Consider the following 25,143-nt stretch of genomic DNA (forward strand, 5'->3'; position numbering starts at 1 on the left):
TCTAAATGTTCTCTGCATGAATGTGCCATTTCAGTAGGAAAGCCAAATGTACTTAGCTTATGTAACAGAAAGCAGTGCTCAATATTTTGAAAAGCACATTTCTCACCTGTAGAGATGGTACTAGTTAATGACCCTTTTCAGTATTGTAACAGATTTGACTAGTTAAGGTGAAGAGTACAATTGTCATACTTACTTTAGGCAGAATCGATGCATTCGACAACTGGTACAGAATGAGCCAGAAAGGAAAACTGTCTTGATTTGGCTCAAATTAAAGTGGCAAAGGCCAGAGATGACCAGGTGACAGTTTCATGATGCTACAGAGCATTGCTTCAATGGGCAAAAGGGTAAGAGCACAAAGATAGTGTATGGTGTGCGATTTTAGAAGTATAGATTAAGATAAACTGGGATAAGGCAAAGATGAGTGAGAGAAGCAGGGACAAATTAAGGGAATAAGCAAGCTGTGGGACTAGGTGAATAACGCAGTCATCCGGGCTATGGACAAAAAATGAAAGGAGTAGACCAACATGGCTACATGAAAGGAGTAGACCAACATGGCTACATGAAAGGAGTAGGCCAACATGGCTACATGAAAGGAGTAGGCCAATATGGCTACATGAAAGGAGTAGGCCAATATGGCTACATGAAAGGAGTAGGCCAACATGGCTACATGAAAGGAGTAGGCCAACATGGCTACATGAAAGGAGTAGGCCAACATGGCTACATGAAAGGAGTAGGCCAACATGGCTACATGAAAGGAGTAGGCCAACATGGCTACATGAAAGGAGTAGGCCAACATGGCTACATGTAAGGAGTAGGCCAACATGGCTACATGAAAGGAGTAGGCCAACATGGCTACATGATGATGTGGCTAGTGAGTACAGCTAAAGACATGGCTTATAAGGCAGGATTTGGAGGGGCATAGTATAAGGAGAGAGACAAAAATAAGACAAAGGAGATAATGGCCAAAAGGCCCAAGATGAAAGGGAGGTAGAAGGAAAAGCCAAGAGAAAAGAATACTTGAAAAAAAGCAAGTACTGAATAAATATTTCCTTTCAGTATTTACAAAGAAGGCATACTAAGAATATCATGATTGGAGACAGCACTAGACAGACACTAGGACAGGTCTGGAAGATGTGGAGCAGGAACTGGGTGCCTTTAGGGAGGACAAAGGTCAAGGGTCAGATGTGGCACATCTCTAAGTCTTCATGAATCTGCCTAGCCTGGTAGCAAATCCCATAACTAAAGGGTTTTCAACACAGGAAGTTCCAGAGTGACTGAAAGTCAGTAAGCATGGTAGCCTTTATAAAACAGAAGTAGAATCAACACAGGATGTTCCAGAGTGACTGAAAGTCAGTAAACATGGTAGCCTGTATAAAACAGAAGTAGAATCAACACAGGAAGTTCCAGAGTGACTGAAAGTCAGTAAGCATGGTAGCCTTTATAAAACAGAAGTAGAATCAACACAGGAAGTTCCAGAGTGACTGAAAGTCAGTAAGCATGGTAGCCTGTATAAAACAGAAGTAGAATCAACACAGGAAGTTCCAGAGTGACTGAAAGTCAGTAAGCATGGTAGCCTTTATAAAACAGAAGTAGTATAAAGCCCAAATACTATACAGCATACCAGCAGTGGCAGCAAAGATCATGGACACGCTTCTGCAGAGAAGGGTGGTAGTATTTCTAGACAACCACAGTCTTTAGGACAAATTTCAATATGGAGAGATCGACAACGGATCCATGACTCGAGCTGGATTGCAGCATGGATGGATGACAGGACATATAGTTATGTTTAAAGAAACATTGTCTAGAATAAGGAAATTGGCTGGGTCCAGTACTCTTCAGTGTCCATCTCGCACATAGTTTAAGGATCAGTCTCTTCTGTAATGACACAAAGACAGCTGCAGAGCGATAGAGGATCACAAACAGTTTATGAAACGTGTATCCCAGCGGGAAGTAAGGTGGCAGGTGAAGTCCAGGGCAGAAATATACAAAGTACTGAACCTGGGTAATGGACATCCTAGTGTGAACTGACAGCTGGAACATAATTTAATATTTCTACAATTGTAGTCCTTCAACATTGCCGGGGCATACTATCTATATCACCCAATGAGAGTAATACAGAAAAACTTTTGACCTTGTGCATTAACACACTGTCTAAGCTGACTTTTTCAGAGAGTCACTTAACTGTATATATGTGCCTTAGTAACATGGCTCCTGTAGAATGCTTCATTAGCATTTGCAGTAGGGCAAAGATACAGCCCCTAATTACAACTTAACAAAGGCACCAGATTCGAAGTATTGACCCTTACATATATTTTAATTCAGGATAAACAGTAAAAGGACATACTTCACTTAAAGGAACACCCCCTAGCAGTAATGAAATACCCCTGCTGTGATAAATCACCCTAGTACCAACCTGCTTAATGCCTGATCATAACATCTTCACTTTGTCTTTGTCAAGCTATACAAAATGTAAACCCATGTTACTCTATATACATTAAGTACATTCATTTTCATTTTTGCTCTCAATTTATAGAGCTTGATATGCACCTGTAGTACAACTTGTACTCCATTCCCTCTTCATGTCTGAGTTATGACTGAAGAGAGTCATCTGATCTGCCCATATAAAATATGAAAAAAGCATAGAAAAGCTAAATAAACTGTGAATAATCTCCTGTGTCACCTGCTGAACTGCCAAACTGACTCACAGATATGATGCATATAATCAAAATAGAGGAAGTTACCTCCAGAAAGAGACCAGTCACCAGTAGAGTCCCATAGGGTTCTGTTCTGGGACCTTTCCTGTTTGGCATCTATTTTTCTGAAGTAAAAGCCAATACCAAAAGGCTCTGTCTGACCACGTTTGCAGATGACTATAAGCCAGGAGCAGTCACTGAATCCCCAAATGACTTAGCCATCCAGCAGGAGGGTTTGTCTCAAATAAATAATTGGTTTCAAAATTATAGTCTGAAACTAAATGCCAAAAAGATGCATTATTGTATCCTTTGGAAAGTCATCTACCCCAGGGAGCTACCACATTGACAGTATGCCCCTAAGAGCTGACCCAGTTGTTTGGAATTTGGGAACTTACGTGGGGAGTGACCTAACAATAGACCAACATGTGTCTGCTGTTGTAAGAAAGTCATTTTATTTTGCACAGTTTACAAAGGGATTGTGTCTAGATCTAGGGATGTCATTGTTTCCCTTTACTCAACGCTTATTAGACCAATCACTGAATATAGTGCTCCTTTGGCATGCATCTGTCCAGACACATGCAACAACTGGAAAACCCACAAATCCACACAGATACTTTACTCAAAGGATACAAGGCCTACATAACATGTCCTACATGGACCGACTCAAAGCCCTATTGCTATACTCGGTATCGTACAGACTGCTAAGGGGTGACCTGAGTTTGGCATACAAGGTGTGACAAAGGGAGATACTGCCAGCACAGCTATCTGGAATTTTGTATTTAATTTGTGAATGTCAACATGATTCATATAAGATGGTTGTGTTACAACTGTATTAGAACTGTGTGTTATGTGTATATCAAACTTGTTTGTACAGACGTGTGTTGAAAAAGGTTTTTGCAAAGTGCTTGAAATGTATACACAGTGTGCCCTACTGGAATAGAACAGAAATGTATATGCACTATTGTAACTGTTTAAACTGTACTCTATTGTAACTGTTTAAAAATATATATTTTAACAGCGGAAACTGGAACACAGGAGGTTAACTTCAGTGCAGCAAAACTTCAGAAAATAACTGAAATTAAAGTACTTTATGGCTTAGCCACAAAAAAGATGTTATCATTCAGTTTCAGTGCAGCAAGGAGACATAATGTCTAAAACTAGGCACTTTCTGTATTTTCTTTAGTGTGAAATAATTAGTAGTTTTGAATGTGAAGGACTGTGATTGTTTTATGACTTCCAGCATCTGCCAAACATCTGAGGTTTATGTGTTTTCGCAGGTGGATGCTAAATATTGCCATTTTCCAGCAGTGGGGGTTTCACCTGGGATAAAGACAGATGACAAGAAATTATGTCATTCTGCAAGCTACCCTAGCAGTAATATTTGAGATATTAATTTAAGGAGTCTCTGAGAGTGAGACACAGCATTCTGTATTCTGCCTTGGACCTGACCAGAGCTATTCACCACATTTGTCTTGCTCTGTAACTTTCTAGGGAATAGTGACTCTCGGATATAATCAGGAATATAGCAAAGCTTAGTTTAGATATATTTCTTAATTTATCTGAGACTGTCCTGAAATGTTGTTTTAAATATTTCCTGTGATTTTGAAATCTGCTCTCACTGTAAATATATATTTAGTATTGTCTTGTTCTTTTATTATTTATTATTAAACATATTTAAACCTTCAGTTGTGGCCAATCTGTCTAGAGATATTTAAGTTCTGAGAGTACTTGCATATTTATTTGGTGACACTGTGGGCCACTCCTAATAGCCTTGCTCATAGGTTCATACTAGGTTATCTGCCCTAGGGCATTTATAAGCCTAGCCAGAATGTGTTTGGCTTTCGACACCCATTTTAAATTAATTTTGCTATGCCCTTTTTTGAGGTTAGTATACTGTGCCTCTGTCTAACAGTGACACAGACGTGATACCCAGGGTAAACCTACGATCTCCCATCCACTCATCAAGATTCCTCTTGAAGAGAGTCAATGAGGGACTCTGCCTAACCTGGACTGGGATTTTATTCCAGAGTGAAGGGAGCCTCTGGGTTATGAATCTGTCCCTCCAGCATGTCCTATTTATTTCGGTGCTGAGGTTCAAGTCTCTCGCGCGTGTAGCTCGATGGTATTTGGATTTTCTGAGGTGCAGCATGTCCATTAATTACGGGTTGGACATGGCTTTATACGTCAGGCACAGATCGCCTCTGAACAGGCGGTATGCCACTGAGTAGAGCTGGAGTTTCTTTAACCGGGCAGCATATGGCATCTGTTTGAGCCCTTTGATCCTCTTGGTGAGGTACTTTTTGGGTCTTTCCAGTTGCTGCAGGTGTCTGGTAAGGTACATCCCAAAATTGTACTCAATTATGGTCCTGATGAGGGATGAGTAAAGAGGCACGATGACCTCCCCTGATCTAGATGTGAATCCCTTCATGATTAGGTGGGCTATATAAAATGTTTTTCTAACCACTTTGGCCACGTGGTTGTTAAATGAGAGATTGCTATCAACTTGGGTCCCCAGGTCCCTAATCACTTCTTCTGTACTTAATGGATTACCACCTATGTGGTAATTTGTGGGCACTTTATTTTTGCCAAAGGGGATGACTATACACTTTTTGGCGTTTAGCTTGAGGCCATGGCTCTGGCACCAGTTGTCTGTTTCTATGAGGCCCTTTTGGAGGATGCTTGTGTCGGTTGGAGAGTCGATTATGGCGCCCAGTTTGCAGTCATCTGCGAACTTGGTCAGCCACAGTCCTTCCGTGTTGGCCTGTACCTCCGAGAAATATATACACCGAACAAGAGAGGTCCCAGGACTGAGCCTTGTGGGACGCCACTTGTAACTGGTTTGGAGTCTGACATGGCTCCAGCAATTCTAACCATGTGGGTTCTGTCCTCGAGCCAGTTTGCAACCCATCTAGTGACATAGGGGTTTATATTTAAGCTGGTGAGCTTATCTATAATGCCAGAGTGGGGTATTGTATCGAAGGCTTTTGCGAGGTCCAGGTAGGCTGTGTGGACCACCTTCCCCTCGTCAATGGCCTTGGTGACTGTTTCAAAGAAATCAACCAGGTTTAAGAGGCAGGATCTGCCCTTAACAAAGCCGAACTGGGTAGGATCCAGTGTCTGTAGGTCCCCAATATCTTTATTTATGAGGTCCATGATGATCCTTTCCATAGCTTTGCAGACCAAGCTAGTCAGGCTTATGGGGCGATAGTTTCCAGGATCCGTTGAGGCACCACCTTTGTGGAGAGGGACCACAGTTGCTGAACGCCTTTCTTTGGGTACATATCCTGTAGTAAGGCTGAGATTGAACAGTAGTTTTATGTTTGGGTTTAGCTCTTCTTGGAGTTCATGTAGGACGCAGCCCGGGACACCGTCTGGTCCCATTGATGCTGTGTTTTTTGCTTTGGAGAGGGCGGCTCTTACCTGAGCATCTGAGATGTCAGGTGGGCAGCACTCTGCTAGGATAGATATTTGCCCTTTTGGTGGGGAGGGGGCTCTTGGTCAGATTACCATTTGTATTAATAGTAACATTACACAGCAAGATTGGACACCCTTTGTTAAGGGCCTTAAAGTAGCTGAAAAAGAGCTGGCTGGTGGCAGTGAAAACTACCTTATAGTCCGGACAGAATGGGGCATAGCTAGTAAACCTGTGCCAGCCTTTCCCAGGTCTGTGTGGGTTTGTACAAATCAAACCTCAAAGAGTGTGTGTGTCTGCTACTTGGGCAGGGACATGAAGCACTGGTTGTGCAGAGAGGGCCTGGAGGTCTTGGCTAGGCCACTCAGCTGAGGTCTCAAGTATATAGCTGTGCCAGTGGGAAGTCTTATTTGGGATCTGGAGAAAAAGGGAGAAACCAGTCACGGACTGACTGTGGTCTCCGTGTGCTCTTAAGGGAAATTGCACTTGATGCAGAGAGCTGCATCTGGTAATACTGTGTGTGTAACGTGTGATCCTCTCAGTGTACTTCCCCCACTAGTGCCAGTGGTGAGGATTGAGTCTTCTTGATCATTGGTTCAGTGGTGGGGCATCACATTTATTATTAAACAGTTATAATAGTGCATGTACAGTTCTGTTCCAGTGGGGCACATTGTGGATACATTTCAAGCACTTTGCAAAAACCTTTTCAACACACGTCTGTGCAAACAAGTTTGATATACACATAACATACAGTTCTAATACAATTGTAACACAAACATCTTATATGAATCCTGTTGACATTCACAAATGACATACAGCATAGCTAGTCTGGCAGTATCCCCCTTTGTTACACAAGGCCTCCTGCAAACCATTACGGATGGATTTACTGCACATCAGCAAATTGAATGGCATCAGAAATACTCAGCCTGGGTATCTAAACCTCTTCTGCAAAATTAACAGAATTGTTTGGAGGGACACTTATATTTCACAGAGGATACCGCTGCTGTGGAAAAGACTCCCCATCATCCCTGTCCATTTTCAAGAGAAACATAGATCTATGGATGGGAAACAGAAAATGTCCTCAAGACTGCCCCCACAGACAGAGGCAACTCCTAAAAGCTTTATCCTATGCATGTGTGTCCTCAAATGATCCATGGTATGATCACGGTTATACTTATTAGGGTAATATACAATTATTGACCATATGATGGGTAAGGCCAGTCTATAACCAAATGGGATCAGTTATTTCAAGCACAAAAAGGGAAACTGGCTAGTCTTAAAATGGCCTGCAAGAGCAGCTAACTTAGTACTTAACTATGAACCTATATACCCAATCAGCAACTGTTAAAGTAAACAAAATAAAACTGAATAAAGCAGCAATATGATGCATGGTGTACAGCCCCACTACGTTATATGGTACAAAGTAAACAAAATAAAACTGAATAAAGTAGCAATATGATGCATGGTGTACAGCCCTACTGTGTTATATGGCGCAAACGTATATAAAGTAAACAAAATAAAACTGAATAAAGCAGCAATATGATGCATGGTGTACAGCCCCACTACGTTATATGGTACAAAGTAAACAAAATAAATCTGAATAAAGCAGCAATATGATGCATGGTGTACAGTCCTACTGTGTTATATGGCGCAAACTTATATAAAGTAAACAAAATAAAACTGAATAAAGCAGCAATATGATGCATGGTGTACAGCCCCACTACGTTATATGGTGTAAAATGATACAAAGTATAGAAAATAAAACTGAATAAAGCAGCAATATGATGTATGGTGTACAGCCCCAGTATGTTATAAGGTACAAAGTAAAACAAATTAACAAAATAAATCTGAATAAAGCAGCAATATATGGTGTATGGTGTACACCCTCACTATGTTGTATGGCACAAAGTAAACAAAATAAAACTCAATAAAGCAGCAATATGATGTATGGAGTACAGCTGCACTGCATTATTTCGCACAAACTGACACAAAGTAAACAAAATACAACTGAAAAAAGCAGCAATATGATGTATGGTGTGCAACCCTACTACGTTATATGGTACAAAGTGGTGCAATTAACTCTGCTAGACAAAGTTTTCAAATGATTATGACCTTTTGATAAAAATAAACGATACACCCAATCTAATTACCATGGCAATCTATGATGCTATATAGAATATAATACTACTGCTACCTTCTTTCAATGGGAACTATAACATACTGTAAAAATGTGCACGCATGAAAACACACACACACACACACACACACACACACACGCTGACAGACACACACACACACATGCTGACAGACACACACACACATATGCTGACAGACACGCGCGCACACATATGCTGACAGACACACACACACACACACACACACATACATGCTGTCAGACACACACACACACACACACACACACACACACACACGCTGACAGACACACACACATATATGCTGACAGACACAGGCACACACATATGTTGACAATCACACACACACACACACACACACACACACACACACACACAAACACACACACACACACAACTTGTTCACATTTTATAACTGTCATTAGTATCTTCCACTGTTTAACTTTAAGCTTTATTCGATTGCCTGGAAAAGTTTAACTATGTTCCAAAACTGGAATTTCAATATCTGAGTATTCAAGCAGTGAGGCAGGCTCTTATAGCTGAGACAATATAGACTGCATGACTTCTGAATGTTCTGGAAGAAATTTTCTCTTGGAAAATCATAACTGCCCTTTTTAGTCAATGGGAATGTCATTTGTGTCAAGTTTTGATTTTGTATTTTTGATTTCAGAGATCTGAAGTTGGATAACCTACTGATTGATATTGATGGAAATATTAAAATAGCAGACTTTGGGTTTGCCAGGCCCATAGAAAACCAGAATCTCAGTAGAACATTCTGTGGAACACGCTCATATATGCCTCCTGAAGTTCTTCTTCGAGAAAGCTACAATTTCCATATGAAGATGATAACATGGGAGTGTTTGTCAGAAAAATTCAGAAAGGGGTCCACTTCCCACCACAGTAACACATCCCACAAGACTGCAAGGTGGGTTATTATTTAGTCTGAACCTTCTTCTGCTTTTTCTTTAATGTTCTTCTTTAAAAAGCACAAGAAAGCATGAAACTGCAACTTATAACATTACTGTTTTCAAAAACAAAGCACTAGGCTGTATAACAACTATACACAACTATCTGGAGGTAAGGCAGCAACTGTTTTATATGTGATATGTGATACGTGATGTGGGAAAATGCAGTAAGGAATTAAATTAAATCTGGATTTATGATAGGTACACCATTTAATTGCAGAATGCCATCTGCAGTAGAAGTGCAGTACACATTCCTGCTATCACATATAAATCAATTCTATGGTACCCAATGTCATCAGTTTTCGCTCAGTAATCACAGCCACTTGCATTTATCTGTATATTTTTATAATTCTCTTTTTAGTCCCTTTGACCTTAATGACTATCAAAAGGTGGTTGATGCCTTTTCTTCCCTCGGTTCCTTGTAGATTAAATAGCTTTCCTTCATAGACTTGGGATTAGGCTGCTGACATGGATTCAAAGCTAGCATTGCTTTCAGTCATTTTGGGGAGGCAGGGAGATGAGATCAAGTCATCCCCACCATGCATCATCTTCTCCTAAACTCCAGGGTGCTTCTTATGGCCTATACCTCCCCAAAGGGAGGGGTATGCAGTTAAGCAATCTCATGACCCAGGTCACTCCTGTCCATGACATATTGATTTCTGTCTGCCCTGCCCTCAATGTGCACTCATGCTTTGCAAGTCAGTGATGCTGCTTTCCAACCTATGAACGAAGGCAGCGGTGTACTGCAAAAATTCATGCTCCTCCAAGATAGGGAAGATGGCCGTCATCTGTCAATACATTGAGCTAACCAGACCTCCAATTTCCTAAGTCACTAGATGATCTAGGGTCTCCCAACACTGTAGGTGAATGCCCTGCCCCTGCACCAATGGGTTGGCAAGGTATTCATGTTTGCTAAAACAATAAACCATAACAGAAAATGCTTTACTGGGATTTACCCACTTATATGCCTTCATCTGACCCTATGATCCCATATGTATTTATCCATTCACCTATTCCAGTACCTGCTTTCCACTTGGTGTACTGGCCTATGAGGCTTGATGATAAAGAAAGGGTGGGAAAATACCTCTGACTAGGCTCCAGCATTTCATCCTTCCATCATCAGCTTTCTTTGACTACTTACTATCAAACCCAGTTCATAATCACCACTGTCTTCTGCTACTGTCAGTTAATGTCAGACTTCCCCCATTTATAGGCAGCTCTAGGTCAGAAGTGTAAATAAGTATGGCCCAGGAAACCATAAATCAAGTAATCAGTGATTTCTGATTGCTACCACCTGGAATCTTATCCCTTATTAGACAATGTGAAGAGCTATGCTGTAAGTATTATTATAGGAATAGCAGATAGAATGGCAATAAGAAATATTTATAGATAAAAATGTCCCTCATTCGAAGATGGCCAACAAGGCAGTAATTATATAAAGAGACACAACATGGGCCATCCACTTAAGTCACACACCATCTTAGGTCAGTTAAAACAACTCAAAAACTGCAACACACGATCATTCAGACAACATAAGAAGGTTCATTCAGAAGCAAGCAAGACACCATGATATTCCTTAAATTGTCCTAGAATAGTAATAAAATTACTGTCTGCTTCAGGCACTCACCTCTTCCCAACTCAGAAGTTAATAGCTACTAAGAAACTATTCAGAAATTACTTCAAAGACACCTTCCCAGATACTGTCTTTTACCTACAGGTTTGTGTTAATAATATATAGCTATAGAAAATCATTTTGTTTGAAGAAAGTGAATATTGCCTATGCAAAAATGCATTCTAAAAATCAGTGCCTCTCTCTATATAGGCTGTGATGCTGTATTGTACAAATAAATGAAGGTTACCTCCTGTTACCAAGCTGCTGAACAGAAGCACCATGAGCCTGTTTGTAATTTGTAGAGTGACAGCAGACTATCCCATAAATTAATTTGCTTTATGTTGACTACCATGTGAAGGGGTATAAACTGAAATGGTACTCATTACAGATAGAGACAAAGCTGAGGACACGACAGTAAAACTACAGGCAGCAATTGAACATCTTTTTAAATATTAACCTTTAACTAACAAGAAAAGGAATATCTTATCCATTTTGGAACTGATAAAAGTTCATTTTCCTTTCCATTGCTCGTCAGACCTCCTCTAGTATCATTTGTCTCTGTAGCACACAGTTCAGACAGTGTCCATCATCCAGACTTCAACTAATAGTCAAAGTAAAAGTAAGCTTTACTGTCATTTAGAACTACATGTATAGCTAAATGAAATTTCATGCATCAGCTCAATTCTTGAGATTACAAAGGAAAGTGAAACAACACACACAAGTAGATGAATAAACATAACTAACAAATACAATACTACTCCCAATACACACAAGAAAGAGCAGAGACATTTACCAACACTCGTATATGAAATTAATACCCTCCCCTGAGTTAAATTAACGACCCTATTTAAAGTAATACAAAACACACTACAGACTGAACAATGCCAAAGTTATTTGTCTAATATTGTACTTGAGTGGGTTAAATAATACAATGGATATAATAAATAAATATTGCATTTATTTGGAATATAAGTAAGTATATATTGCACAAATAAATAAATAAAAATTGACTTATGTGTCCAGTCCCCTGGTACTAGTGCTTGAGTTCAGAAGTCTAATCACTGTGGGGAAGAGTCTGTTATTGAACCTTGTAGTCCTGCAGCGGATGCTGCAATATCTCCTGCCCGATGCCAGATGCCTAAACAGTCCACGTGCAGCTTTCTTGGTGTCCTGTATTATTTTGGTGGCCTTTTGGATGCTTCTTGCAGAATAAAGTTGTATCGATGGAAGACTGAAAACTGTTACCTTCTCTGCGACCTTCACCACTCTTTGTATCTTCCTTTCTGTAACTGTGCAGCTTCCAAACTACATTGTGAAGTTGCAGGTGAGGATGCTCTCTACTGCACCTCTGTAGAAGGTGGAGAGAATATGAGGGAGAAGCTTAACTTTTTTCTGCCTTCTTAAAAAGTGGAGCATTGGTGCACTTCCTTGACCAGTTGATGGTGTTTTCCAATCATGAGAGATCCTGTGATAAGTGTACACCCAGGAATTTCATACTCTTAACCCTCTTCACTCTCTTCCCATTGATCCTCAACACTGGGTGGTTTGTTCTCCTTTTCCTGAAGTGGATGATAATCTCTTTGGTCTTGCTTACATTCAGGTCAAGGTTGTTCCCCTCGCACCAACTGATCAGAGATGCCACCTCCTCTCTGTACACCCTTTCATCCTCCTTTGTGATGAGCCCCATGACTGTGGTGTCATCCACAAACTTGATGATATGGTTGGACATGTGCTTAACAATAGCAGTCATGGGTCAGGATGGAAAATAACACTTGGCTGAGAACACATCCCTGTGGAATTCTGGTGTTAATCGTGATGCACTTTGATGTGTTCTTATCTGTACACACCTTCTGTGGTCTGTCAATCAGGAAGTCCAGGATCCATTTACAGAGATGTTTACTGATTCCTAAATGTGCCAGTTTTTCTATCAGCTGTATTGGTACCACTGTATTAAATTCAGAGCCGAAGTCTATGAACAGCATCCTTACATAGTTGTCTTTGCCCTCTAAATGCTCAAGGGAGGTGTGCAGTGCTACTGATATGGAATCAGCCATAGATCGGTTAGCTCTGTCTGCAAACAGCAGAGGGTCAAAATCAGGAGTTAGGCATGATGAAAGATGCTTTTTGATCAGTCACTCAAAACATTTCAGTGGATGTCAGAGCAACTGGTCTGTAGTCATTAGGGCTGGAGAGGGTGGTTTTCTTAGGCAGTGGGATTATGTTAGTTTCCTTGCAGCATGAGGGTACTTTCGTCATGGTAAGAGAGGTGTTAAATATTTCTGTAAGTACTGCATGGTTGATCAGCACAACCTTTTACCACCTTGCTCAGAATGTTGTCTGGGTCAGCAGCCTTCCCAGTGTTCACTCTCCTTAGCTCTCTTCTTACCTCCTCTGTGCTGAGGGTAAGTACAGCATCCTTCTCATCAGTGGGTAGCTTTAATGCCAACCTGTTGTTTCTTTCCTCAAGTCTACCAAAGACGATGTTCAAGCTGTCCAGGAATTTAATGCTGTCCTCACACTGTGCTGACCTGATTTTGTAGTCCGTGATCTCCTGTATGCCTTGCCATAGTCTCCTTGCATCCTTCATGTCTTCAAAGTGGCTCTGTACCCTTCTGTCATACTCCCTCTTAGCCTCCTTTATACCCTTCCTCAGATTACATCTTGCTACACTTAGGGCTACTTTGTCCTTAGCCCTGTAAGCCGCATTACTGTCCTTCAGAAGCTCATATACGTTCTGGCTTCTGGTTAGCTCTAATAGTGATACTCTTGGTATTTGTTACCCCATCAACACAGTTTGAAATGTGTGCCATCACTACCTCAGTGAGTTCATCAATGTTCAAATGCAGATTCACTATGGCTGCCTCCTTGAACATATCCCAGTTGGTTCTTTCAAAGCAGTCTTGTAGGGCCTCCATAGCCCCCTCGAGACATACCTTGATTTGTTTCTTTGTGGATTTCTCTGTAACCAGTGCAGGATTGTAAGCTGGTAATAGCAAGATGGTATAATGGTCAGAGATTCCCATTTGTTAAAGTTACACTGCCTTATAAGCTTTCTTTAAGTTGATGTACATCTTTTCCAGGATATTATCACCCCTTGTAGGAATGCCCACATACTGATGGTAGTGTAGGTGTACTTCTTTCAGATCTGCTTTATTAAAGTCACCAGCTGTCATGGGTACAAAGTCAGGATATTTGCTCTGCAGCTCACCCATGTGATTGCATAGTTTATTCAGAACTTCAGTGCTATTAGCACTAGGTGGGATATACACCACTGTTACACTGACCACATTCAGCTCCATGGGCAAATAAAATTGTTTACTTTTAATGGACAGGAACTCTAAGTTCTCACAGCAGTGTGATAGTATGATTTCACAGTTGCACAGCAGTGTGATAGTATGATTTCACAGTTGCACAGCAGTGTGATAGTATGATTTCACAGTTGCACAGCAGTGTGATAGTATGATTTCACAGTTGCACAGCAGTGTGATAGTATGATTTCACAGTTGCACAGCAGTGTGATAGTATGATTTCACAGTTGCACAGCAGTGTGATAGTATGATTTCACAGTTGCACAGCAGTGTGATAGTATGATTTCACAGTTGCACAGCAGTGTGATAGTATGATTTCACAGTTGCACAGCAGTGTGATAGTATGATTTCACAGTTGCACAGCAGTGTGATAGTATGATTTCACAGTTGCACAGCAGTGTGATAGTATGATTTCACAGTTGCACAGCAGTGTGATAGTATGATTTCACAGTTGCACAGCAGTGTGATAGTATGATTTCACAGTTGCTGCACCATCTTTTGTTAACATACATGCAGACTCCACCTCCTCTGGCCTTTCCACACAGTGTATGTTTTCTGTCTGCATGAAACAGTTAACATTCTCTAAATTCACTGCACTATCATTTATCTTACCATGCAGCCACTTCTCAATAATCAGAAATAAACGCATATTTCTCACCTTGTTCTTGTTGGAGAGTTCCAGGCTCAAGTAGTCTATTTTGCTATCCAGTGATCTCATTAGCTAGCAGTATAGTTGGTAGTACAGGCCTGTAGGTGTTTGCTTTTAACTTTACATCAGTATCTGCTGTGCATCTTCTTTTCCTTGTTCTCTGACATCTCTTTCTCCTTGTCCAGCGTATTCCAGAAACCTCTTCGACCAGTTTCAGGCACTTTAGAATGTGAAGAGTTAAAATACCCAGCTGTTGTAGCTCCGTACATGTAGTAGGCCCCAATACTCCACAGACTTCAAGGCATCCAACCAGCAACATGTAGATGCTGACCGTTTAATTTCTAGTAACTTCTGTCTACTGTAAGTTATTGTACCTTCAACTGGAAGTGCAGAAACTGATTTTGTTTGAGATTTTCTGTGCAAAAGAAGACAAAATATGCATATCTCTAGAACAAGCCAACACAGCTGCAGCCACACAGGGCACTGCCATTTTATTCTCAATAACTGAATCCTAAATGATTTAATGCGGCTGCTGATGAGGACTATAGCAAACTGCGTTTCTAGTGTATGCTGCTTGATATAAGAAATTGTTCATGCAATAAAAAGTAAAACAGACCTCCATTATTGTCCAGTTTCCACATCTTCACTACCCCAAAACTCTTCAAAGTCAAACAGGTGCCCCATATTCTGAACAGGACAAATATTTAGGTTCATAGGTTAGTACTAGACTAGCTGCCCTTGTGGGCCATTTTTAAGCCTAGGCAATTTCCCTCAAAGGTGAGAATCATATCTTGCATCTTTTGTTTGTGAGGTAAACATATTAACCATTATGCCATCCCACACACCCCTCTGCTACTCTTTGTCTAGGTTGTAATCTTCCTTTCTGTTTTTTTTTTTCCATTCTTGAAGCCTTCCTCTTTCCTCGTGGCCATATACACTGACAAGGACAATGCCAAGAAAATTGTCATCTCTCTAGTCACAGAATTAACCTAAAGATCATCTGCCAAAACAGTCCTGATTTTCACGAATACCACCCCTAGTACAAGACATGATCAAAAGTAAAAGAAAAGGTGAAGGTAAATTGGTATAAGTTAAGTGATCCAATCATCCCAAAGGTCCAACTTAAGGGAATACAGAACTAGAAACACAGCTGAATAGGAAGCAACGGAGACATCAAATAGTACCTGCTCTGTCAAGACCAAAAAAAAAAACAGAGACATCCTGTACTTCTTACTGGTATATCAGCAAAGTGGAGAATGCATTCATTTTCATATACAAGAATGCGCCTAGATGAAACATTATAGATGTAGTGCACCCGCAGGTGTAGCTGAAGTAAATGTAGGTTCCTTCCTACCTGAATCTGGTGGCACCCCTTCTTTAGCCCCAACATCCCAAGGTGGCAAGTGATAACAGATTTTGTTCTAGGTGACACTTTAGTTTAAAGGGCAATAGCACAACAACAAATTATTTCAGCAGTGCACCAGTTAGCAGTAAGGCAGAGTGAGATATGCATGTAATGAAACCATACATTTACCCCCTTCCCCAGAACTCAACAGAAAAGATCTTGACATTCAAACATGCACATGAAGGCAATATCAATGAGCAGTAAAGCTTTTATAATGCAGCAATACAAACACGGAAAAAAATGCAATGACATTAAGGGGAAAAAGGGTTATAATACAACAGTGCAGATATGAAAAAGATGCAGTGTCATTGAGCAATAAAGATTCTTGAAGGCAGCAGCACTAACACGAGCAAAATGCAATGTCACTGAACAATAAAGATTTATAATGCAACAATACAAATATGAGAAAATGCAATGTCATTTAGCAATAAAGTGTCTTTAGGGCAACAGTACTAACACCCTCTATCCCCTAGATCAGTCTAAACAGACCAACTATGAGACACTCTATTGTACACTGTTCACTGGCCAGTGACTACTTACAGTCCTACTTGACGGCATGATGGGGCCCAAGGTTAGAGCTCATATGGATCCCAGCTATTTGTAATCCACAAAGCCTTTGGGGGGGATCCACAATCTTATAAAAGTAGAAAAATTATGGCCAAAAGCCTCTCACCACTCCATCGAGAATATCCCAGCGACCAGGCACTGCAGTTCCTCCGACTCGAAAAATGGAAAATCACCCGCCAGAACTCTGGTAGTCATCTATGGCATCTCTGCACTAGGCCTAAGGAAACTCCTTTTGTTGCTGACTCATATGCAGGCATGGAATTACTGGTTTCAGACATCTCTCCTGAATCCACAAAATACCATCATCCAGGATTTCAGCAAGAGACAGCCACAAATTGCTACCTCAATTTTCTGTCCCAAAACACTAGAAGAATAAAATCCAGTCATGCTGCAAGGCCCTTTTCCCTTCAGCTAGTCTTTCAGTCTTCCCTCCTTCAGCTAGTGTTCCAGTTTCCTCTCTTTCACTTTCAAAAGTGTCTTTTATATTCCTGAAAAAGAGCTCCACCTTGTGGTATAATGGAAAACTGCAGTCTATTACTTCTACAATGAAATACAGTGGGAGCTACACTCTCCCCCACTTGAAAATCTTGGATCCCCCCAAGTCAAAGGTAGATTAGGAGCAAAATATAAACAAGCACTAATGCACCATCAGCTGAATAATATTTTTGCATACTTCCCACCAAGGGCGATCAACATTATGCATAACTTGGACTGGGGTGTCCCCAATGGAGCAGGAGGCATAGGGGTCATGGGCACAGACTCTCCGATGAGCTGAGGGTCACAGTTTCCTGTGTACTATGTCCAAAACTGTCATATGCAAGTCTCTGAGGGGGCCGAATCAGTCTCTGCAGTTTTGGTTTGGGAGAGACAACTAAGGAATTTTGCTTGGAAGGTTTGTCACTCACAGCACATTCAATGTCCAGTATATCAGTAGGCATTTTGTCTACTTCTAAGATCTCTTGTATAACTTCACTTTCTTTTTCCATAATGATATGACTGTCCTCAGCACTATTTTTTTGAAGTTTGCATAGCAGGGCCTCCATCAGTATCAGGTTCTGCAAGAGGTACAGAAACACCACTTAGTCTATTTTCAGGTCTGGGCTGTTCAAAATGACAAGGAATGAATTCTGGTGCATTTGCATTGAGATTACAGCCCATGGGGTCTCGAACATCCTCATAAAAAAGCCCACTGAAACCCCAGTCATCATCACTGCCCTCCTCACTTTCAGCAGGAGGAAGCATGAGCTCTTGAACAGTGGAGAAGATATTTCCTCTCCGCCTTAGTCTTTTTGATTGCCTTGAGTTAGGCTATTCTGGGTTCCAGATTCATGAGTCTCACTGATTTTGCCAAAGGCATTAAGTTGTTGCGGTGCCAGGTTTTGATAGGTCCTTTTTTCCCCTCAGGGCAAATTTGGTAGACAGAGATATTAGGTAGCTGAGAACAATTTATGTAAATTTCAGACCCCCAGTGGTCAGCTACTTTATGCTTTCCTTCTAGACCCAAATTCCTCAAAAGGACTCTGTCCCCTGGTTGCAAATTATGCATCTTCACTTTCTTGTCATAATGAGCCTTGTTTCGCTGATGTCTTTGTCCTGTTGATTTTTCAGCTAGCTCATAGGCCTGCCTGAGGTTCTTCTTGAGTCTCTCCACATATCTGCCATGAGATTGCACTGGTGTATCATCAGCTGTGACTCCAAAGGTGACGTCAACAAGAAGACGAGCTTCTCTTCCAAACATTAGGAAGTAAGGCGAGAACCCTGCAGCATCATTTTTAGTACTGTTGTAGGCATGGTTTCAGACTTCTCTCCTGAGTCCACAAAATACTATCATCCAGGATTTCAGCAAGAGACAGACACAAACTGCTACCTCACTTCTCTGTCCCAAAACACTAGAAGAAAAAAAATCCAGTCATGCTGCAAAGCCCTTTTGCCTTCAGCTAGTCTTTCAGTCTTCCCTCCTTCAGCTAGTGTTCCAGTCTCTTCTCTTTCACTTTCGAAATTGTCTTTTATATTCCTGAAAAGGAGCTCCACTTTGTGGTATAATGGAAAACTGCAGTCTATTACTTCTACAGTGAAATACAGTGGGAGCTACATAGAAAAGATACAATGCAGAGAATCAATTAAGAGGAATGAGAAGATTTTCAGTAAAATTGTCCTAAAGTTAAATAAGAATATATGCAATCCAAACCTAGCAAAAGCATGAACTTCCTGCTATTTACATTACAAATAACAGATGGGAACAACAGAGCCAATTTTGTCACATCTGAGTGTCAATGGCCAGGTCTGCCATGCTGTGGAAATTGCTCCTTTCCCCAAGATGTTTCAGTTTAGAGTGAGACCTGCACAACCCCAGCTAAAACATTTTAACATCTATATCACAAGGCAAGACTTCACCAAGTAAACGTATATTTTTCAAATATCTTTTCAGCTTACTGAATCCTATTTCTCAAAAAAGCAGCAGAACAGTAGACATTTATCTTTGGCCAGTGCTGCTGTACTCCAAAATTGGTGTTTACAAACATTGTATTAAACACAGTTTTTGTAATTATACAAATTAATATTTATTTCACTTAAAATCCAAGCTGCAGCCTAATGACTTAAGTTTTTTTTCACATCACATACTAGTTATAAAACACAAACATTCTCATAAGCCCTAATCTAAAACAAGCAGCTTTAACAGACAGCGCTCTGATTGTGCAGTGCTTAAAGCATGTTGTCAGAATCTCTTCTCTCTGCCTTACCATTTCAGTCCCCTAAACTCCTTTCAGAGGGTAGAGTTCAGAAACTAAGTTTATCCTGATGTTGTACATAACAATAATCTTTCTACCCAAAAATGACCACACAAAGCCAACATGTTTTTCATAGGTTGGTACTAGGCTATCTGCCCTAGGGCCTATACAAACCTAGCCATAACAACTCCCTGGCTATTTCTTCCCACAATATTTACTTCCCTGGACCCCTGTCTAGCAGGGCAACTGACGTGATACCCGGAGTAAATTTCCTATCTCCCATCCAGTCGTCAAGGTTCCTTTTGAAGAGGGCCAATGTGGTGCTCTGCTTGACATGTATGGGCAGTCTATTCCAGAGTATGGGGAGTCTCTGGGTCAGGAACCTATCCCTCCAACATGTTTTGTTCATTGTGATGACAAGGTTTAGGTCCCTGGAGCTTGTGGCTCTAATGGATTGGGATTTCTTTAAGTGTAGCATGTCCAACAGCTGTGGGTTTGACATGGCCTTGTATGTTAAGCAGAGGTCGCCTATGAGTAGACGATATGCCACAGAGTATAGCTGGAGTTTTTTTAGTCTGTCAGCATAGGGCATCTGCTTTAGGCCTGTGATTCTTTTAGTGAGATGTTTCTGCGGCCTTTTCAGTTGTTGTACATGTCTTGTGAGGTACATACCAAACAGGGCGTTCATGAGGAATGAGTACAGTGGGACAATCCTTTTTTCTGGATGGAAAGCCCTTAGTGATGAGGTGTGCTTTTTGGCCTTCTCTCCCTCTCTTTCTCTCTCTCCAGAAGATGGAAGTTTGTTTAAGTTCTGTCTTTCAAGTTATTTCATCCATTAACTTGGGCAGTACTCAGAGTTTTTTGTTCTTTCAGAATCTCTGAAGGGTCAGTAACTACTTTCTAATGACTTTCCAAACCCTGTTTTCTTTACATTCATTTAGATATGCTATACAAAGTCATCTCATCTTCAGCTATAAATTACCTTTTTTTTTTAAATGTAAGAATCTCTTAATGGGAATGACTTTTCTATCATTCAGTCCCTCTGCTGACATTTTTCCAGCATTGTAGCTTCAGCTCCTCTCTGCTCTGTCTCTCTCTCTCTCTCTCTCAGATGTGACTGGCACTGCAAAGTAAAAAAAAAATATGTACTCCCATGACATCAATGTGTTTTATGATCCTAGGACGTAGTAGGAAGTAAAGCATGCAATACTACAAGTAACAAATGAGGTTTTCCTGTGCTAAAATTGTAAATGTGAAGGTTAAACTCATGAGTCAAAGACACAACTTCACAAAGAAAGTGTGGTAGGAGTTCAAGCAAACCTAACATGATATTCGCCAATAAACGTAAAGCTGTCAACCATGCTGACAGACAGTCAGACACACACACACACACACACACACACACACACACACACACACACACACACACACACACACACACACACACACACACACACACACACACACATATGCTGACAGACAGACACACATATGCTGACAGACACAGGCACACACATATGCTGACAGACACACACGCGCCCGCGCACACACACACGCACACAACTTGTTCACATTTTATAACTGTCATTAGTATCTTCCACTGTTTAACTTTAAGCTTTATTCGATTGCCTGGAAAAGTTTAACTATGTTCCAAAACTGGAATTTCAATATCTGAGTATTCAAGCAGTGAGGCAGGCTCTTATAGCTGAGACAATATAGACTGCATGACTTCTGAATGTTCTGGAAGAAATTTTCTCTTGGAAAATCATAACTGCACTTTTTAGTCAATGGGAATGTCATTTGTGTCAAGTTTTGATTTTGTATTTTTGATTTCAGAGATCTGAAGTTGGATAACCTACTAACTGATATTGATGGAAATATTAAAATAGCAGATTTTGGGTTTGCCAGGCCCATAGAAAACCAGAATCTCGGTAGAACATTCTGTGGAACACGCTCGTATATGCCTCCTGAAGTTCTTCTTCGAGAAAGGTACAATCCCTTTCTTTTTGACATGTGGAGTTTAGGGACCATCCTCTATATCTTAGTCACTGGCCAATTTCCATATGAAGATGATAACATGGGAGTGTTTGTCAGAAACATTCAGAAAGGGGTCCACTTCCCACCACAGAAACACATGTGTTTATGATCCTAGGACGTAGTGGGAAGTAAAGCATGCAATACTACAAGTAACATATGAGGTTTTCCTGTGCTAAAATTGTAAATGTGAAGGTTAAACTCATGAGTCAAAGACACAACTTCACAAAGAAAGTGTGGTAGGAGTTCAAGCAAACCTAACATGATATTCGCCAATAAACGTAAAGCTGCCAACCATGCTGCACAAAGGCAGAATCAGCAGTCATGTTTCAGTAATTAACTGATAGCTTAAACACTCATCCAGAATACTTCTTAGTCACTGTAGCTTTCTGATTTTGTGTCCAACACTTTTACCTACATGTAAAGCTACTGTACTCTGTCAGGGCTTTCAGTTAGCGGGGACAGAGCAGCCAGGCCAGTCTTGCACCCCCTCCAAATCCAAAGCCAGATATGGAGTAATCATTTAAATTTCATATCAAGTTAACCACTAACACCTGTACATCTTCATAGTAAAGCTAAATAAAAGCACAGCATGTCAAAATTATACAATTAAAAGGAAAGTGAGATCAAAGCTTCAAGTGAAGAGTAACATTTGTAACTTTTTCCTTCCTTCCAGGCACTCATTGGCAAGCTACTGACAGATGCTTCAAAACGCATGACATCAGAGGTGGTACTGGAACAACCATGGATACGAAAATTGAATCAAGAGAAACAGGCTGTTGACAGCACACTGAAGAAGGAATCTCTACCGGTTCCGATACAGCCAAAGCAATGTCCTCCACTAAGGCACCTTGTTAAGCTGGCTGAAGCCTGCTTTTACAAAAAACCACGGCCTCCTCTTAGGCCCATAAATGGTTTCCCTAAACACATCAGATAACATTACTGTATGGGTGGTCAGATCAAAGAAGATGGTGACAAGACTGATATAGCTGCTAAGCAGTCTTGAGGAGTTATTCTGAATAAGCTTTATTTTTTTATTTTTGGCTGATAACAGTTTAGTCTTGTAGTTAAATTATGCTGAGAAACAGAAAATAATGAAAAAACAAAATAGCAATATATTATCTTGAGACAACATTTTAACCTATTGTGCAACCTCTTTTTTAACTAAAACAATTTAAAAAAATATTAAAGATTGCAGGAAAAAGTAAGACAATACACAAAAATAAGTAAACTCTATATCCAATGTCCATTAATCAATATTACATTTCCATTTCAAGGCATGTCATGGAAATCTCGTTCAAGAAACAGTTCAAACATCAAGTATATAAAAGTATTGTTATAGAAAACAGAATTCTACTTATTTAATTTTGTCTGTGGCGCAAACCAAATAGGCACTTTTAAAACATATGGAGTAAATAAGCAAGATACATGAGATCATGTACAAGGTCGCAGTTCCTTATATTAGGTTATTCCTTATTTAAAGATGACTGATCCCCATGTGAAATGAAATAATTTTATTTGACTTCATTGCAAAAAAAAAAAAAATTGCCAGCCTTAATATTAAGATGTGCACTTAATAAAACGTAGTTATGCTACAATCCACGATAGGACATTCCAGAGAGAAGGCTAAAGAAAGTATACTGCAGCCCAACGTGTCGGTGGGAATGAACTGTACGCTGATCACTTCAGCAAGACCAAGGGTGAATTCCGCTGTTGGTAGAAACACAGAACTAGGAACAGCAAAAGCCGCCGATTGTCAGCCACCAAAACAATCTTAGGAAGCGTTCAACAGAAAAACAATAAAAGCATCAACAGTTAAGTGTTTTCATCTTTTTGTTAATAAGACATCGTCAGAACTCTGAATGCAGCTCAAATTAACTCCATTTAAAATGATACAAATGCAGACACACCTCTAAAAACAAACCAATCACCACAGATTAGTGATGTAATCAGAAAAAAAAGAAAAACTTCTTAGGAGAACATAGACTTGGTTGAGTTGTGCAAGTATCCCAAACACAAAGAAAAAACTTGTTCCTAATGTTAGCCCCACTAAAAAAATGCTAACAAAAATCTTTAAAAGGATTTATACAATCCTTTGTGAATAAATGAAATTGAAATAGCAACAATGTGCCTAAAATTAAAGCACCTTAATGTAATCTACTTGCTCTTCTTTTGAGCTCACTACTGACTGAAATATTCTCATTTAAACCAGGAAAGCTTGCAGCGTCCAGCCTGAATTGGCAGTACATTTTCTGGTGAAGCAGTTTGTTCTGCCATTCACCTACAAAGGGAGAAATATTTATTTGTTCCAAAACCAAGAAAGTAAACTTTGTGAAAACAGTACAAATTATGGCATTCTTGGCTAAGGCACTTTTGCCATCTTTATGTTGACTATTGTAAAGATGTTGGTAAATGCGCTTGTTTACAGCATTTTTAGTTTTACCTGCATAAAAAGAGAGGCACGATGCACAGGTAGCCATGTAAATAACTCTCTGGGAAAAACAATTGAACTTTCTACCATGCCCAGCCATATCAAGCTGCCTTCATAAAGGACCATTGATGAGTGTATTAATGTAGGGGCACTGATGGCAATGCTCACATTTCTTAGTAGATGAAAGTCCAGTACGGTAATCAATGGACTTCTCCAAAATGGATTCTATGTTCTGTTTATTTTTGTAAGTAAAAGATGGTGATGCAGGAAAATGGTTACCTTGATGTCGATATCAGTAAAGGTGCCAAAGAAGAGTTTTCATCTAGTATCTACAGGAAGACAACGTACTGCAACACATTTCTTTTCTTTACCAGCTGCCCTCCCTCCACCAGAAGAAGGATGTGGTCAGCAACCAGTACATAAGGGCTTCTCATTTGATGTCAGAAGATACAGAGTGCCTGGAACAATTTGGAACAATTTGAGAAGTTGATATCCATGTTTTTGGACTGTGGCTACTAGCCCCCTCTCCTCTTGGATTCCATAAGATATGAAATATGGGCTGAGAGGAAACACAAATATCCTCCAATTATCAGGAGTGGGTTAAGCTAAGTAATAAGAAAGGACAATCATTTCAATGGTGAGGACCACAGCAACATGGTCCTGCACTATACGTTGGATGTCAAGGACATTCAGGAGATTTTACATAAGAATTGGTTCTTGCTGCAAAATGACAAAAGCACCAAAACCATTTTCCCTACATCACCATCTTTTACTTACAAAAATAAACAGAACATAGAATCCCTTTTGGAGAAGCTCATTGATCACCATAGTGGACTTTCATGTACTAAGAAATGTGAGCATTGCCATCGGTGCCCCTACATTAATACACTCATCAATGGTCCTTTATGAGGGCAGCTTGATATGGCTGGGCATGGCAGAAAGTTCAATTGTTCTTCCCAGAGAGTTATTTACATGGCTACCTGTGCATCGTGCCCCTCTTTTTATGTGGGTAAAACTAAAAACACTGTAAACGAGCACATTTACCAACATCTTTACAGTATTCAATGTAAATATGGCAAAAGTGCCTTAGCCAGGAATGCCATAATTTGTACTGTTTTCACAAAGTTTACTTTGTTGGTTTTGGAACAAATAAACATTTCTCCCTTTGTAGGTGACTGGCAGAAC

The 25,143-nt window shown here is 40.2% G+C and overlaps 1 protein-coding gene across 1 annotated transcript in view; it reads left to right on the top strand.

Moving 5' to 3' along the window:
• LOC122790669 (serine/threonine-protein kinase Sgk1-like) overlaps positions 1-21,639 on the top strand; it is a 135,514-nt gene extending 113,875 nt beyond the window's left edge. The window contains exons 4-5 of the mRNA XM_044058191.1: positions 8,929-9,183; positions 21,330-21,639. Of these exons, the coding sequence (XP_043914126.1) occupies positions 8,929-9,183; positions 21,330-21,639 (565 nt within the window). The remainder of the gene's footprint in view (positions 1-8,928; positions 9,184-21,329) is intronic.
• Positions 21,640-25,143: the final 3,504 nt, after the last annotated feature.

Source organism: Protopterus annectens, chromosome 16.part0 (genome assembly GCF_019279795.1).
Source record: "Protopterus annectens isolate FY-2018-M chromosome 16.part0, PAN1.0, whole genome shotgun sequence".
Lineage (NCBI taxonomy): Eukaryota > Metazoa > Chordata > Ceratodontiformes > Protopteridae > Protopterus > Protopterus annectens.